The following is an 18,180-nucleotide window of genomic DNA, read 5'->3' as shown; positions in this document are numbered from 1 at the left end:
TCCCCAGTAATCCTTGGATCACACTTTTAATACCCCTGGTTTAATATATGCTATTCAAATTTAAAATTGGTCATGTAGTGGCTCTTGTTACGAAGGCATTTGATTAACCAGAAAGTACTGTAATGTATCCAATGCTGAATTATGAAGGAGTAATGTGTTTTTACTGTAAACCAAAAGAGCTTTATATGGAAATATTTTAAAGTTCTGTTTGCAGCCAAGAGAAACAAAGACATGATAGAATTTATGTTTATCATTCAAGCTTTTAAAGAAATTCTTGGTGGCTTCTCTTGCTTTTTCTAAATTAGGGTATATCAGTTTTGTTTATCAGTAATAGCCAAAACTTTTTCAAACTCTGCCAAAGCTAACTCCTTCTAGTTTCTTCTACTTGGGCATGTTGCCCTTACCAACAGCTGGAAAAAGCTACTGTTTTAAGAGTTCTTACCACCACCGCTTGTCAAAATTCCATCATTTTGATTTGTAAATGTGTTTCATTTACAAATGAAAGGCAAGAGTATTCATTCTGAACCATTCAGCAATTATTTATTGAATGCCTATATGTGCTGGGATCTACCCTAGGCAGTGGGCTTACTATAGTGGAAAAAAAAATCATTCTAGAGAATGATAAAGTAGAAAAAAGCAGAAAGAAGAAAAAAAAGTACCTCTAACCTCGTGACCTAGAGAGAGGCACAGTTGCTATTTTGTTTTATTTGATTGTGATCTTTTCATTCCATATAGATATTAGAATTGTATTTATTTTTGCCTGGAAGAGGGCCTAGGATGAGGGAATCAGATTTACTCCAAGAAATTCCAGTAGATTTATACTGGACCACCTTCTAGGTTCCCATTCTTTTGTCTGTTTGCCCATCCACGTGTCCATCCATTCATCCTCTCACCCACTCATCCATCCCTCCATCAGGCTGTCCACATGTCCATTCACCCACCCATCTAACTTCTACAGTTATCACGTGGCATTCTTCAGGATTCTAGGAATATAGTCTCAAATAAGACAAAGACAGTCTTTGTTATCTTGGAACTTATGACCTAGGTGTGCTTTAAAATTGATAGGCATTCAAACCTAAATCAGTTTTGGAGAATTTGTAGTTGAATTTCTTGATAGGAAAATATACTCGCTATGTTTGAAATCCCCCAATGGAGTATTTTCTTACCTACAGGATTCTACTTCAGAAAAAAAGAAATTGTCTACTTATGCAGCTGGAGGAATCTACCCGCTTAACATCCTATCTCCAGTCTCAATTAAAAAGGTAGGTTACTTTAAAAGACAGAACTATATTTAATTATTGTGTTTTAAAGCCTATTCTCTTAGGCTTAGATTTTCTTCTACTGTAACTTGGAACTTGAAGTAATATAAACACAAAATGGAAAAATGGATACATTATATTTTTAGGATGAAATGTTGATATATGATTCAAGGAATATGAGGGGAACTGAATTTGGCTTTACAATTACAAGTGTCAAGTCAAATTTATCTAAAGATTTTTATAATCTAGGTCACAGCTAAAGAGGTATGATATCCATTTACATATATGAATAGGTACATTTTTAGTTTTAGATTTTTAAAAATGATGTGAATATTTTAAATATAAGTAAGGTTTGGATGCTCAGTCTAGCTCACATTTTCAAATACTGTATTCAAATATTGAAGCACAATGTGAAGAATTTTGTATATATTATTTTATCAGATATCCCTCCTAACCATGTCAAGAAATAGGAACTATTATTATCCCAGGTCCTAGTGAGGAAACAGGATATTCAGGTTAAATAATGTCCACAAGTACTTAGCTCTGTGTGTGAGTCAGGAGTTGAACTTAAGCACTTACTTTCTAGAGTCTTTGATTTTAGCCATAGCTGTGATTGAGAACCTGCTTTGTTCTAAATACTTGTTATTTTCTATGCCACAGACCCTAATTTTGAAGTTATTTAAGCAAACTAGTAACAAATTACTGTGTTGATTGCAGCAGTAGAAGTAAATGATATGTGTGGAGTTGGGTAACAGCAGGGAAAGCTTAGGATTTGTTTTTACTGAATTCTGTAATGAGCCAAGTTTTTTTCAGTTTATTACAAATTTCTAGGTAAACAAAGGAGCGTTTTTCATCTTTTGACTTTGGAATGGTGAAGAGATGCCCTTTACCATTTTATATGTAATTAACATATTATTGTACCAGCCTAGGACATCAGTATTTCCCTATAGCATCATATGATTTCATGACTTTATTCACAAATTAGCTATTTTCTTAAAAAGAAGATGCAAGTAATCAAAACTGCTAAGCGTAGTGAAATTATATAGGGTTGTGCATCCTGGATATGAAGAATACTTTAATCATATCATGTTTGAATTTATGTTTTTCTATAATAGATTTATTCTTAAACACTTAAAAAGTTGTGGAAAGTTGTTTTACGTATATGGTATAACAAAACACCCCAGAGTTTAGCAGCTTAAAACAAGAAACATTTGTTACCTTGTAGTTTCTGTGTGTCTGAGATGGGAGAATGGCTTGGCTGGGTCCTCTGGCACAGGGTTTCTCAAGCTGTTGTCTCAGGCTATATAGTGATCGCAAGTCTTGACTGAGGCTTGCAGAATCCATTTCCAACCACAATCACAGCTTTGCTAGTTGGCCTCAGTTTCTCATCATGTGAGACTCTGTAGTCTGCCCAGTGTCCTCAAAAGTGGCAGCAGAAGGAAGCAGTAGTGCTACAGAGCACCTGAGAGGGAAGCCTGTGTCTTTGTAACCTAATCTGGGAAGTGACGTTCCATCACCTTTGCTATATTCTGTTGATTAGGAGCAACTCATAGGTGCAGTCCACACTAAAGGGGAGGGACTGCCTACTACAAAAGTAATTTGTGAAGTAAGTCTGTACTTACTCCTTCATAAGTAAGATACTCAGTAAAAACACTGTGCCCTAACAAGGTCCAGGAGAGTTTGCTACCAGCTGGTGGGCTGGCCTTAGGCATGTCTCTTAACTTTTACAGGCCTGAATTTTCTCATTGTTAAGAGAAATTGCTCTGGATTAGAGATTCACCAGATCCCTTCTAGTTTTAATTTGGATATTTGGCTGTATAAGTCCAAATTATTAGGATGTTTTACCAAACTTCAGAGCATAGTATATCCTCTTGTACTCTGAGTAATTCTAACAAATCTATATTAGTCATTTTTGCCATTGAGTCACTTCCGTCTCCTGGTGACTCTGTGTAGAGCAGAGTAGAATGCTGTCTGTCTTTTTGCTCTCAGCTACCAGCACTATATCAGACAATGCTCCACTGCTGTTCACAGGGTTTTCATGGTCATTTTTTTAAGAAGTGGGTAGCCAGGTCCTTCTTCCTAGTGTGTCTTAGTCTGGAAGCTTTGCTGAAACCTGTCCACCATGGGTGACCTGCTGGTATTTGAAATCCCGGTGGTACAGGTTTCAGCATCACAGCAACACACAGACACTGTGTGACTGTGTGACAACCAAGAGATGGGTAGTGTGATTCCCTGAACCAGAAAGTAATCCTGACTGTGACAGTGAGAGTACTGAATCTTAACCACTAGACCACCAGGGTTGGATAGCAAGATTTATAGATAATACTAACACTAAATGATGATTATAGAATGAATTAGAGCAAAATTGAGAATAGGATTAGTGAGAAATAGTTTCACTATTTAAAATAAATTAACTGAAAAAAAAAAGCTTTAATTGCCTCCCTTTCAGAATTTATAATGTAGAGAACCCAGAAATGTCAAAATAAAATGAAGGGGCAAGGCCGGCCGGGTGGCGCAAGCAGTTAAGTGTGCACGCTGGGCTGCCGTGGCCCGGGGTTCACCAGTTCCGATCCTGGGTGCGCACTGACGCACTGCTTGTCAAGCCATGGTGTGCCAGCATCGCATATAAAGTGGAGGAAGATGGGCGTGGATGTTAGCCCAGGGCCAGCGTTCCTCAGTAAAAAAAAAAAAAAGAGGAGGATTGGCAGATGTTAGCTCAGGGCTGATCTTGCTCACAAAAATAAATACATAAATAAAATAAAATGGAGGAGGAAACTGAGAGTGATAACATTTTGATGTGTGTTTCTGTAGTTTGTCTATGTATTCATACGTTAGAATTCAAAAGTAGTTGCCCAGAGATCAAGAAAGGTGTTCTTAAAGATTATGGAAAGAATTATTCACATTGAGAACCAGTTTTGACAAAAGTGAGTCAATTCGTAGGGTCTAAGAGTCCTTACTTATTTGATGTCTTTAAAATATTGAAAAGAAAACAGGAAATATTAATGAAGGTGCCTTAAGGGCTGGCAGGTGTTTAAAGACATGCCGGGTTAATGGGAGAGTGAGGCAGGATTTTGTTCCCCCGTGGAACACACCAGATGCTCCGCTTTGCAGCGGAGAACAGCGGGGCGCAAGCGCCGATCTTCAGGCTGCTCTTCTAAGATCGCGGGGCGCTCTCGTTTCAGCCTGTCTGCCAGCACCCTGACGGTGTCCTCGGGGAGCAGCCGCGGGTCCCTGGCCTCCAGCCGGGGTTCCTTGAGCTCCGTCAGCTTCACCGACATCTACGGCCTTCCACAGTACGAGAAACCCGATGCCGAGTGCGGCCAGCTTCTGCGCTTTGACCTGATTCCCTTCGACTCCCTGGCACGAGATGCCCCCTTCTCGGATCCCCCGGGCCCCTCGGGCTTCCACAAGCAGAGGCGCTCCCTGGACATGCCCCAGTCCCTGGCGTCCTTGTCCTCTCGCTCCTCCCTGTCCTCTCTGTCTCCCCCGAGCTCGCCCTTGGACACACCCTCCCTCCCGGCCTCGCGGGACTCGCCCTTGGCCCAGCTGGGGGACGGTTTTGAGGTGCCAGGCCTGGGCGCCCTAGACAGACTGCGGGCTCAGCCCTCTGCTTTGGGGGATGAAGACTTGCCGGGTACTACATCTCTTCAGCCGCGAGGATTACCCAGGTTTGGGGAAGGACCTCATGAGCAAGGGTCACTTGTGACTGCCGCTTCAGCAAGTGCAAGTAAGTATCAATAAGGTCTGTAGGTTTTCCTGGTACTGGATGACGGCTTCAAATTCAAGGAATAAATCTTGTGCAGTTGCATAGTTTAAATTTAGGACTGTTGTCAGGATTAGGAAGGGGCCAATCTACTTTAGTCTGCATGGTTTCACTGTGGTAGCAAGTGTGCTTAAGTACCCGTAATGTTCAAAGGTAATTGCTACTGGCAAAGTCGTCTTTCCCATGTATTAGGCTTGTTTGCAGGATGCACTTAACCTTTCAAAATGAGGGCAAGAATTAACATAGTCTTTCACATTCAGAAGCTGATAAAGAGGTATTAGGGATTTTATGAACTCTTCAAGAGTATGTGCCCAGATGGAACAGTCTTGTGTGTGTCTGCCTAAGACCAGCACATGAAGTGATGTATGGTTGTAGCAAGAAATGTATACTTTTTTATTTATTGCTTTGATTTCATCTCTTCATCCTCTGACCTTGGAATTTTCAAGTAATGAATTCTGTCAAATGGGAAATGACAATACTTGGCATGATTTCACAAAATGTGCCAGAAAGCACCACTTTCTCTGGTGGTCTTCAAATCCCTGCCCTGTCAAATGCTACCTGCATGTCCTTAAATGCGTCCTTGCACTTGGTTGAGTTTCAGCCTCACTCCTCTTCAACAAGGTGAATGTTTATGGTCTTTTAAGTTCACCACTATTCTGTTACCCATGAGTTACATATATAGTAGTAGTGTCTGTTAGCATTTAGGTATTTAATCAGAGACCAGTTACATTCTGAGACAGTCCCTCAGCTGTTTGGCATCTGCATTATTTTGCTCTGTCTTGGTGTTTGCTACCCATATATTATTTAAATATCACCAGATATATTGTATTTGTAACTCATGTAATCTTTATTCACTTTGTTCTTTTAGGCTTGTCCATTTTTACTCATTGCTGAGGCTTACTTTTCTCTTAGTCTTATTTTTCTGTATGCCAACTTTTCTTTAAAGGTTGAGAGATACAGGAGTGTGACAAATTATGCAGAAAATCAACAAAAGATTTAGAGGGCCGTTTTGAGTCAGAGGAAAGACAGGATGTGAGAGAAAACAGCTGACAATTTCTGATTCTGATTTCTTTATATTTCCTCCCCACTTTGTGGCCAACATTATAATGCTTCAAACTTCTTAGACTGGGGGGGGGGGGGGGTATTTGCTTATACTATGGTCAGATACTGCCACCTGGTGGTGGATTTTATATGACACTGTCAGTTGACTTGGGTCCTTACAAACTAGAAATCAGGGAGTGGATTCTGGTGGGTGCTCCAAATGATTGGGTTGGGTAAGCTGCTTCAGGCATGGACACAGGGTGATTCCATGTGTCCCTTGGTACTTGTGGGAATGCCTGAGCCCAGAGTCATCGAAGCTTCCTAAAGTTGGCAAGGACCTTAGTACTCGTCATGTTACCCCACCCCTCGTTTATGTCACCCAAGGTCAAGTAGTTGTCTCCAACTTTCCATTCCAGTCTGTCTAGGAATAGTGCAGTCCAGGTTTGACCTCAGGCAGGTTTTAGCAAGATAAAATTTTAGTAAGACAAAATTTGAAATTGCCCAAACCTCCAAGGCAAGCTCTAGGAATGATTTCTTCCATTGTGTTTTTAATGAATCTGAGGGGCAGAAGATGGAACAGGGGAGTGGGAGAGGGACTGTGATCCTTAACATTTTTTACATTTTTACTATGGTTTTATTTTCACTGGATTTTAAAAGTGAAATGTGTCATGATTTTGAAATCCTTTCCTAGTTAGATTTCTCATTTGTAATGAGAAAGTTCTCATTTTCTGATCTAAATTCATAAAAACTTTGACTTTGCTCATCTGTTTGTTGACATTTTTATTATATTTATACTCCGTTTAAAATTGTTGCCTTAAATTCTGCAGTTTTTTTCACTTTGTGCTTTTGTAAATTTCTTTTCTCATGCAGCTTGGCATAAATGTCACTGTAAGTGACCCTGCAATTCCCCTTCACCTTGGTCAGGCTGTGGCAGATCTTTGTGCAATGAGTCACCATATTTAGGATGGTCTGGATGTGGCCAGGAAGACCATATCTTATAGCTGTACTTTAGTGTAGCTCACCAGTTACCATTATTACTATTATTTCAACATTAATTATGCTACTAAAGTTGTGTAAGCACTTTTCTAAAATTCAAGTGTTTACTTCTCTGTTGTTTTCCAGACTTTAATGGTTTTCAATATTTTAATATGCCAGCTGAAAGCTTTGCCTACAATGTGATTTTCATTATATTTTGGTTCTTTTTGTCAAGAAGTATTGTTGTCCTTAGGTTTCAGTGTCTATGTCTGTCTGTCTTTAAAGATGGAAAGGTCAGCGATCTTTAAAATGAAAGATTGTTTAGTTCTTACTTCATTGGTGTTGCTCCCCATGATTCTTGAAGCTAAAGAGCAGATGGCTGGAGGCTAGCATTGGGGTCTGCTGTGCACTTTTTTGTCTCTCAGGCAACTGCAGATTTTATCAGAGTTGCACCATTGGGTTAAGTGGAAGTGCTTAGGATTGCTGCATGGTGTTATTTCCTTAAGGGCATGTAAGGCCATGTCTAGGAGCCATGCCAAGTGTCAGGGCTGAGAATGGAAATAGTGAGCTGTTTGCTTTGCTGGGGATCATCCATGCAGCAAACTGAGGGATCCTCCTGCAATTCAGAGCCAGGGGCTTTGGGTCCTTCCATGTGGCAGGGGTGACGAGGAGAGCTAGACCTGGGAGTCCTGATTTAAAATTTGACAGTCAGTGTCTCTGGCTACCCCAGAATGGAGCCAGCTCTTCTCCCTGACTGGCGAGGAGCCAGCAATCGCCCAGGCATGGCATTGCAGACCTTTGGAAGGTCAGTATTTGTCTATAGTTGAGACTGTGAGACCAAAGGCCACAGCCCCGTCTGTTTTGTGTGCTGTGTGATGTGTTTGGATTTAATTGGTATGTGAATAATAATTTTGTTGAAAAGAGGAGTAGTCATTGGTACATTTTGCCATTTCTCTTGATTTAGTGCTGCCGAGGTGTCTGTACTTTCAATTTTTAGAGCTTATATAGTCAAAAGTACCAAGGTAACAGAGGGGCATGCATTTTTAAGAAAAGGCATCATAAAGTCAAAGTGATGCTCATTTTGGAGCTTATGTAATGTTTTAGTTCTATTTTCTAACTAAGCGTGTCTCTCTGTAAAATATTGAGACTCCTGTGTACATCTTCACATTTGTCCTAGGAAGATTATTTTCATATTTTTATTGTTTTGGTTAAAAAGAACCAAAACATGAGTAAAGGGGTGGGACCAATTGATGAAATACTGAGAAGAAAAGGTTCAGTGTTCATCTTTGGCTCTTTATTAAAGTAGGTATAAAACTTAAAAAATAAGCTGCCTAGTAACAGTAACATTCTAACCATGGAAAAGCTATTTTGGCCCCAGGGCTACTGGGGACAATATTTCAATTAGAAACACTAAATTACTTGAGTCCCCTAGACACTTCTTTTGACCCATAGAGTGCAATTGCCCTCTGTATTTGGGGTAACATTTCTTTCCTGGTCTTTTGGGTATGACAGTCTTGCTTAAAGTACGATCTTGAACGTACTTAGCCAGAAGATTTAGCTAGAAGCTTGTTTCTTCAGTTTTCTAATACTAAAGACTGAGTGCATCATATTTAGACATATGTATGTACATACGATGGCGTGTCTCTGGAACACTTAGTAGCTTTGTATGTACTCTAACATAGAGCGTTCGTTTCTTGGCACCACGGTCCCCGGCCTCCTGTGCTGTCACCTCCTGACCACGGTGTGTCTCTTACTTGTAGCAGTGACTCTTCGAGAAGACAGCACCAAGAGGTTGGAGAGGAGGGCACGCCACGTCTCTGCGTGCCTGTTGGATTATTCACTAGCAAGTGATAGCGGTGTATTTGAACCTCCAACCAAAAGGTTAGAAGCTGATCTTATTGTCCTCTCCCTGAGCAGCCGTCCCCTGTGTTACTGGTAAGCACGATGGGGAGCCTGCCAGAGACTTCTGCATGTTGACACCTCATGTGATTCTCCAGGGCTAGGATCTTTTTCTGGGTGCTCTCAACTTTGCAGGTTGGGCCTTAACAACTGACAAAGAAAACTCCTGTGGCTTCTGTGTGATGTTTGGAGGCTGGCCCTCATTCCATGGCTCTGGGACAACTCCTTGCTCTCTGGCCCTGCTGGGTTTAAGCCTTAAGCCCAGTAGAGCTGGAAAAGGAAAATCAGCATACAAGACAGATCTGCTTTTCTAGAAAGGAAATTCATTAGAAATGAACTTCGTCCCTCCCTTCTTTTCTTCAACTATAGGAATCACTTTACAGTGACAAAACGCCTTTTGGAATTTGATGCTTTATTTTAATTTGATGTTGTTTCTTTGGAGATTTTTAAATTTAGGTATCTGTAAGACATTTCAGTTCTTGTAAACTTTTTTAAAGTTAATTTTTCTACTTTGCCCTGAATATCACGTGTGGTTTTGAAAGGTATGTAGTTATTTTCTAAAAGCGTAACACTTTATAGGCAGGTAGCCAGTAAGATATGCTGTGGATCTCAGCACCCCTAACATGGGAGCGTTTCCGCCCCCTGTGGTAATCGGTTCGCTTTGGGTAACCCCGCTGCCTTTCTGGTTGTGCTCAGGAGTGAGGATGCTGACGAGTGTGCGCATGGAGACATGTGTGGTAACGAAGGGCCCCAGATCCACGTTGGATTTCTGTGAGTACAGAAGCCTCGTTCCCTGTTGCTCTTAAAGATGATGCGTAGATTGGGGGACGCCCAGCACCTCACACCTGCACACAGGCCAGGAGGGACCCCCTGACGTGGGTGCTGCTCTCCAGCCTGGATACCCCGAGCCTGCTTCAGCCAGCCTCAGGTCAGGGGACAGAGTGGGTGGGAAGGAGAGACAGGGAGGAGCAGCTCCAGCTGTGTCGTCCAATGCTGAGAGTCACAGCTGGGAGCTGTCGCCTCGTGGAGCTGGGGGGTCGGGGCTGTAACGCAGGGTGCACCGGAAGCCCCTGGCGAAGTAGGACTTCTGGGGATGTTGCGGCACAGACAGCGGGGCCCTTCCCCTCGTCTCCCAAGTAGTGACCACGTGGTGTGCAACACGAGGCCTTTTGGTTTCTAACGGCAGTTTCAGTAAAGGCGGTAACCAGTGGTGTTCATCCAGCACGGCAGGGTGTTCACACCCGGGCAGCTTTCCTTCACTCCATCTTGTCACTCCAGTCGAGTGTTCCTCAGTGTTGGCACTGTTGACACTTGGGACTGATCGTTCTTTGTTATGGGGGCTGTGCTGTGCACTATCAGATGTTGAGCAGTGTCCCTGGTCTCCACCCACTAGCTGCTAGTAGTACCCTCCTTCACCAGTCATGACAGTGAAAAATCTCTCCCAACATTGCACCTGTCCCTGGGGGGAGGGTGGGGCAAAATCTGCCTTCATTGACACTTCTCTATTTCAGTCAGAAGCATTTATACACCTTGGGGATTTGTGGGTCATGAATTAGTGTTTTATTTTCTAGTCATGACCGTGCCAGGGAATGTCTCCTCATAAACGTGCTCCAACTGAAGAACTTTGCCAGGCTGGTTATGAAGGAAGACTGCAAAATGTAAGCTCCCAGGCCGGCAAGGGCCAAGATGTTTTCCTTTGGAGACGCGGGGGCTGTGTCCAGCCATTGATGGGTCTGCTGGGCCTTCTCGGCACAGCACCACTTGCTGATCTATTCTGCTTGGCAATTTGGGGAGGGAAAAGACTGTTTTGGAACGTGATTTTACAATAAAACACCAGGGAGTATCTATCTGAAGTATAAAGGATCACAACTTTTAAAAAGACTTTGATTTATTATCATAGGCAGATGAACTTAATGGAGCCAGGCTAGTTAGAAGCTGAGGGTGGCTTAGAAAGCGTCAAGCCTGTCATCAGAAACATTTGTGCTTAAAATGTCCATCCTGCTCAGGGGGTTGGGTGACAATGTAGCTATGTTTGGCTCTGTGATCTGATGAGGTGCCTGAAGAGGCCATGTCTGAGGGGAGTAGAAGGAAATACGTGTTGTCACCGGTTGGATGGTGCTATGTCTGTGAGCTCGGCAGCTTGAGATGGATACCCGACGGAGAGGCTCGTGACGCAGGCAGGTCAGCACACCTGTGATGGTTTGTTCAAGCCCAGGGTGCACTCCCTTTACTTGAGTCTCCTTTATAAACTAGTCTTCTAAAGGCTTTGGAAGCAGCCTGGTTTTAAGTGGCTGAGGGTTCACCCTGGGCTTTTATTCACCGTGATGCGGTCCTATGCAGCATTCACCAGTATTTGAACTTCTCCCATGTGCCAACTTCCATGCTGGTGGCAGAGAGGGCAGGATACCAGCTTGGTGGGCGAACAGTCTGAGAGGTGAGGCAGGCAGAGCTTGAAGAGGGGGAACAAAGGGGCCGTGGAGAGGTCAGTGCAGATGTCTTCCCAAAAGATGGGGAAGGCAGAGCCTCAGTGTGACTCCCTCTAGAGTTGTAATTACTGATTTTTATGTGTTTTCTTCTTACCAGTGTTATTTTCTTGATCTCCAAAGGTATGTCAACTTTTTGGACTTTCTCTTGGTTGAGCAAAGAGGTTTTTCCAAAGTACTTTGCACTTCTACCCATGGGCATCCAAAGAGGGAAACATATATGTGTACTCATGTATTTGATTCATGCATTTTATCATACAAATATGTTAATAAGTATAATTACGTATACTTTTTCCTGTTTCTCTGGTTCTAGTCACATCCGTGTTTATTTGCCACAAGTTGACGCTGGGACACCAAACACTTACTGCTCTAAGGCTCTGGAATTCCAAACACTGCTGGTATTTAATGAAGTTTTCAGAGTTCCTTTGAATTCAAGCATGTCGATGATGAAGTCACTTCAGTTATATGTATGTTCCGTGAATCAGCAGCTGCAGGAAGAACTGCTGGTAGGGCTCGCTATCCTGTCTTGCCCTCTCTTCCTTCCTTCTTTTTGTCACTCTGTCTTCTCTATCATCCTGTCTTCTTCCTCTCTCCTTCTCTCATAATTTCTTTCTTAGTTTCCATCTGTTTATTACAGTTTGTTTTACACTAATGTACATATTAAATTCACCAAAGGAAGAAACACATGAATCTTCTATTGTCCTCAGTATGAGTTACTCTCTTGTTCTTTGTTTCCATTCCATTTCTAGCACTTTCTGGTTGAGCTGAACAAGCAACGTGGGAGCTGCCCCTATTAGGACTCACCTCACCCACTTTCATTCTCCTGCAGTCCTTTGAATAGCAATGAAATATTTTACATCCTTTCTGGTTAAGATTGAAGGGTGACCTTGATGTTTTAGAAGCTTCTTAATTGTTAAGGGTAACTCATTCTGTGCCTCTTCTGCTTCTTTTTTTGATTGTTTTATTGTGGTCGTATTGGCTTATAACATAGTGTAAATTTCAAGCGTACGTCACTATATTTCTGTTTCTGTAAAGACTGCATCGTGTTCACCCCGAATAGTCTAGTTTTCATGTGTCACCGTACATATGTGCCCCTTTACCTCTGTCGCCCTCCCCTCATCCTGTTCCTTTCTGGTAACTACTAGTCTGTTCTCCTTATCCATGTGTTTCTTTATCATCCACATATGATTGCGTTCATATGGCGTTTGTCTTTCTCAGTCTACCTTATTTTGTTTAGCATATAACCCTCAAGGTCCATCCATTTTGTAGCAGATGGAATGATTTTGTCTCTTTTATGTCTGAGTAATATTCCGTTGGATATATTTGCTGCACCTTCTTTATCCATTAATCGCTTGATAGGCGCTTGGGGTGCTTCTATGTCTTAGCTATTGTGAATAATTCTGCGATGAACATTGGGGTGCATAAATCTCTTTGAATTGTTGATTTCATGTGCTTTGGATAAATACCCAGTAGTGGGATAGCTTGATCCTATGGCATTTCTATTTTTAATTTTTTGAAGAATCTCCATACTGTTTTCCATAGTGGCTGCACCAGTTTGCACTCCCACCAGCAGTGTATGAGAGTTCCCTTCTCTCCACATCCTCTCCAATACTTGTTATTTTGTGTCTTGTTAATTATAGCCATTCTGACGAGTGTGAGGTGATAATCTCATTGCAGTTTTGACTTGCATTTCTCTAATAATTAGTGATGCTGAACATCTCTTCATGTGCCTATTGGCCATGTGTATATCTTTTTTTGGAAAAATGTTCATTTCCTCTGCCCATTTTTTTTTTTTAATTGATGTTTTAATGGTTTCTAACATTGTGAAATTTTGGGTTGTACATTTTTGTTTGTCCATCACCACATATATGACTCCCTTCACCCCTTGTGCCCACCCCCTACCCCCACTGCCCTGGTAACCACAGTCCAGTTTTCTCTGTCCATGTATTGGTTTATATTCCACATATGAGTGAGATCATGCAGTGTTTGTCTTTCTCTTTCTGGCTTATTTCACTTAACATAATACGCTCCAGGCCCATCCATGTTGTTGCAAATGGGACGATTTTGTCTTTTTTTCTGGCTGAGTAGTATTCCATTGTATATATATACCACATTTTCTTAATCCAGTCATCAGTCGAGGGACACTTAGGTTGCTTCCACTTCTTGGCTATGGTGAATAATGCTGCAATGAACATAGGGGTGCATAAGCCTCTTTGGATTGTTGATTTCAGGTGCGTTGGATAGATTCCCAGTAGTGGGATGGCTGGATCATAGGGCATCTCTATTTTTAATTCTTTGAGGAATCTCCATACCGTTTTCCATAGAGGCTGCACCAATTTGCATTCCCACCCGCTGTGTATGAGGGTTCCTGTTTCTCCACATCCTCTCCAACATTTGTTGTTTTTTGTCTTGGTGATTTTAGCCATTCTAATGGGCGTGAGGTGGTATCTTAGTGTTGTTTTGATTTGCGTTTCCCTGATGATTAGTGATGTTGATCATCTTTTCATGTGCCTATTGGCCATCTGTATATCTTCCTTGGAGAAGTGTCTGTTCATTTCCTCTGCCCATTTTTTGATCGGGTTGTTTGTTTTTTTGTTGTTCAATTGTGTGAGTTCTTTATATATTATGGAGATCAGCCCCTTGTCAGATGTATGTTTTGCAAATATTCTCTCCCAGCTGGTTGGTTGTTTGTTCATCTTGATTCTGGTTTCATTTGTCTTATAAAAGCTCTTTAATCTGATAAAGTCCCACTTGTTTATTTTTTCTTTAGTTTCCCTAGTCTGGGTAGGCATGTCATCCGAAAAGATTCCTTTAAAACCAATGTCAAATAGTATGTTGCCTATATTTTCTTCTATGAGTTTTATAGTTTCAGGTCTCACCTTCAGGTCTTTGATCCATTTTGAGTTAATTTTTGTGAATGGCAATAGCACATGGTCCACTTTCATTCTTTTGCATGTGGCTGTCCAGTTTTCCCAACACCATTTATTGAAGAGACTTTCCTTTCTCCATTGCATGTTCTTAGCACCTTTGTCGAAAATTAGCTGTCCGTGTATGTGTGGTTTTATTTCTGGCCCCTGCCCATTTTTTGATCAGGTTGTCTGTTTTTTTTTGTTACTGAGTTGTATGAGTTCTTTATGTATTTTGGAAATTAACCCCTTGTCAGATATATGATTTGCAAATATTTTCTTCCAGTTGTCTTCTTGTTTTGTTGGTGGTTTCTTTTGCTTTGCAGAAGCTTTTTACTCTGATGTAGTCCCATTTGTTTATTTTTTCTTTTATTTCCCTTGCCTGGATAGACTTGGAATTTGAAAACATCCCTCTAAGACCACTGTTAATAAGTGTACTGCTTACGTGTTCTCTATTAGTTTTATGGTTTTGGTCTTACATTCAAGTCTTGAATCCATTTTGAGTTAATTTGTATGTATGGTGCAAAATAACGGTCTACTTTTATTCTTTTGCACGTGGCTGTCCAGTTTTCCCAACGCTGTATTGAAGAGACTTTCCTTTCTCCATTGTGTGCTCTTAGCTCCTTTGTGGAGATTAGCTGTCCATATATGTGTAGTTTTATTTCTGGGCTTTCAATTCTGTTCTCTTGCTCTCTGTGTCTGTTTTTGTACCAGTACCATGCTGTTTTGATTACTGTACCTTTATAGTATATTTTGAAATCAGAGATTGTGATGCCTCCAGCTTTGTTCTTTTTTCTCAGGATTGCTTTGGCTATTTGGAGGCTTTTGTTGTTCCATATAAATTTTAGGATCCTTTGTTTTATTTCCCTGAAGAATGTCATTGGGATTCTGATTGGGATTGCATTGAGTCTGTGCACTGCTATAGGTAATATGGACCTTTTAACTATGTTTATTTTTCCAATCCATGGGCATGGAGTATCTTTCCATTTCTTTATGTCTTTTATGATGTCTTTCAATAATGTCTTATCGTTTTCGTTGTATAGGTTTTTCACCTCCTTGGTTAAATTCATTCCTAGGTGTTTTATTCCTTTTGTTGTGATTGTAAATGGGATTGTATTCTTGATTTCTCCTCTACTAGTTCGTTGTTAGTGTATATCAATGCAACTGATTTTTGTGTCTTGATTTTGTACCCTGCAACTGACAGTATTTGTTAATTACTTCTACTAGTTTTCTGGTGGATTCTTTAGGGTTTTCTATATATAGAATCATGTCTTCCCCAAATAGTGAGTGTTTTAGTTTTTCTTTTACAGTTTGGATCCCTTTTTTTTCTTTTTCTTGCCTGATGCCTCTGGCTAAAACTTCCAGTAATATGTTGAATCAGAGTGGCAAGAGTGGGCACTCTCGTCTTGTTCCTGTTCTCAGAGGGATGGCTTTCAGTTTTTCACTAAGTATGATCTTGGCTGTGGATTTGTCATATATGGCCTTTATTATGTTGAGGTACTTTCCCTCTATGTCCATTTTATTGAGAGTTTTTATCATAAACGGATGTTGGATCTTGTCAAATGCTTTCTCTTCATCTGTTGAGATGATCATGTGATTTTTATTCCTCATTTTGTCAATATGGTTTATCACATTGATTGATTTGTGGATGTTGAACCATCTCTGTGTCCCTGGTATGAAACCCACTTGATCATGGTGTATGATCTTTTTAAGGTATTGCTATTTTCAGTTTGTTAATATTTTTTGAGGATTTTTGCATCAATGTTCATCACAATATTTCTTTCCGTTTTTGTGTTGTCCTTGTCGCATTTTGGTATCAGGGTGATGTTGGCCTCGTAGAATGAGTTGTGAAGTGTCAGTTCTCTTCAATTTTTGGAATAGTTTGAGAAAGATATGTATTTGATCTTCTTTGACTTTTGGTAGAATTCTCCAGAGAAGCCATCTGGTGCTGGAGTTTTATTTTTTGGGCGGGTTTTGATTACTGTTTCAATCTCTTTACTTGTAATTTGTCTATTCAGATTCTCTGGTTCTTCTTGATTCAGTTTTGGGAGGTTGTATGATTCTAAGAATTTATCCATTTCTTCAATCTGTTGGCATATAGCTTTTCATAGTATTCTCTTATAATCCTTTGTATTCTGTGCTATCTTTTGTAATTTCTGCTCTTTCATTTCTAATTTTATTTATTTGAGTCTTCTATTTTTCTTAGTGAGTCTGGCTAATGGTTTGTCAATTTTGTTTATCTTCTCAAAGAACCAGCTTAGTTTCATTGATACTTTGTTGTTTTTTTAGTCTCTATTTCATTTATTTCTGCTCTTATTTTTATTTTTTCTCTCCTTCTATCTTCTGCCTTTTTTTTCACACTCATGCAGGGCATTGCTCAAATTAACTTGGCTGACTGTGATGGTCTGAGTGAGCTGCAGCTGCGCTGGTACTCGGTCCAGGTGTTCACCAGACCTGAGCCGCCCAGGGCCGTGGAGAGCAAGCGAGCCAGAGAAGGCGTCCAGCACCCCACACTCACCGACTTGGGGAAGACGGTACGTGGGCCTGGAGTATGGAGCGGATAGCTACTGCTTCCCTACTTTGAGACTGGCTTTTACCGGGGGAAGTCATTTCTAAGAAGCAGCTATGTGATTTAATATTAGAACATAGTTGTGATGAAACGCAGAGTTTCAAGGGAAGTACTAAAAATGGCGTGTATCGGTATGTATCTGGCCATTCATTCAGTCCAAAGATCTCACATACCTTTTAATGCAAACGTGTTCATGATTGTGAGTGTCGTGCTGGTTGTTTTTAGATTTGAGTCTTGAGGGCTACACAAACGGGCCAAGTTAGTGTCTTGCTGTTAACAGCGGGGAGGATTTCTTCCTGCAGAGGAGCAGTTGAGGAGGGCCACCAGCCTGGTGGAGTGGATGCTCACTATGATGTGTGCACCGTGCCTGCTTTTTGCTGGGCTGCCAGAAGCTGTTGGTCTAAGTTGGTGCTCAGAAATGTCTGTTTCTTCCTACAGGACGCGGTGACGGTGCTGCTGGCTAGAACCACAGAGCAGCTGCAGGAGGTGGAGAGAGAGCTGGCTGAGGAGCGGGTGAAGCTGGAGAGCACCGAGGAGGGGGCCCTGGAGATGACGCGGAAGGAGGAGCAGGCTCAAGCTGCATCTGAGAGGTTATGAGGCTCAAAGCAGTGCCACCCTCAGCATGGCTCCTTCAGAAATGCTGAGGAAATGAAGCACGTTATTTTGGGGAGGAGGCAGGTGGTGTGTTAGTCAGCTATGGCTCTCTCAGAGGTCTTTGGATGCAAGTTGCATTTCTCATCTGTGCCTCTCTGTGGAATATGCTGGGCGATTCTTCAGTACTATTGCCCAGAAGTTGAGATTCTCATGGGGAATTTCTTGCTGCGGTGGACGAAGGCCATACCTTAACCTTGACCCCCAGCTCTTTCCCCTTTTGCTTCTGTTCCACAATGTCTCTTAAAGAGTGGCACTGTCCAGTGACTCTGCTCTGCCAGCATTCAATACAATAAGGTCCCTTTACGTTTTTTAAAAATAACTTTACGGGGATATAATCTACCTACCATGCAATTCACCCATTTAAACTTGGTAACTCAGTGTTTTTTAGTACACAGAGTTGGGCCACCATGATCACTACAATCAATTTTACAGCGTTTTATTTTTCATCGTGCCAAAATGTCATCAAATGTTTCTTTCCTGTCTCCTTTCTCACATGTTCCCCTCTTTCTCTCAGGCAACCAATAGTCTACCTTTGGTCTTTATAGATTTATCTATTTTGGACATTTGTTCTAAACGGAAGCATGCAGTGTCCCTTTACGTTTTTCCTGAAGCAGCCTATTGGTGAATCCCT

At 41.4% G+C, this 18,180-nt stretch overlaps 1 protein-coding gene across 1 annotated transcript in view; it reads left to right on the top strand.

Moving 5' to 3' along the window:
* Positions 1–18,180, top strand: part of LOC147911647 (protein WWC3-like) — a 152,616-nt gene that overhangs the window by 107,970 nt on the left and 26,466 nt on the right. The window contains exons 10-17 of the mRNA XM_087427891.1: positions 1,173–1,262; positions 4,442–4,986; positions 8,799–8,919; positions 9,634–9,708; positions 10,509–10,595; positions 11,734–11,926; positions 16,696–16,860; positions 17,334–17,485. Of these exons, the coding sequence (XP_087284017.1) occupies positions 1,173–1,262; positions 4,442–4,986; positions 8,799–8,919; positions 9,634–9,708; positions 10,509–10,595; positions 11,734–11,926; positions 16,696–16,860; positions 17,334–17,485 (1,428 nt within the window). The remainder of the gene's footprint in view (positions 1–1,172; positions 1,263–4,441; positions 4,987–8,798; positions 8,920–9,633; positions 9,709–10,508; positions 10,596–11,733; positions 11,927–16,695; positions 16,861–17,333; positions 17,486–18,180) is intronic.

The sequence above is a fragment of the Ceratotherium simum genome, chromosome Y (assembly GCF_057802395.1).
Source record: "Ceratotherium simum simum isolate JZ-2026a chromosome Y, ASM5780239v1, whole genome shotgun sequence".
NCBI lineage: Eukaryota > Metazoa > Chordata > Mammalia > Perissodactyla > Rhinocerotidae > Ceratotherium > Ceratotherium simum.
Note: the sequence above shows the minus strand (reverse complement) of the source record. Positions and strands in the feature narration are given on the sequence as shown.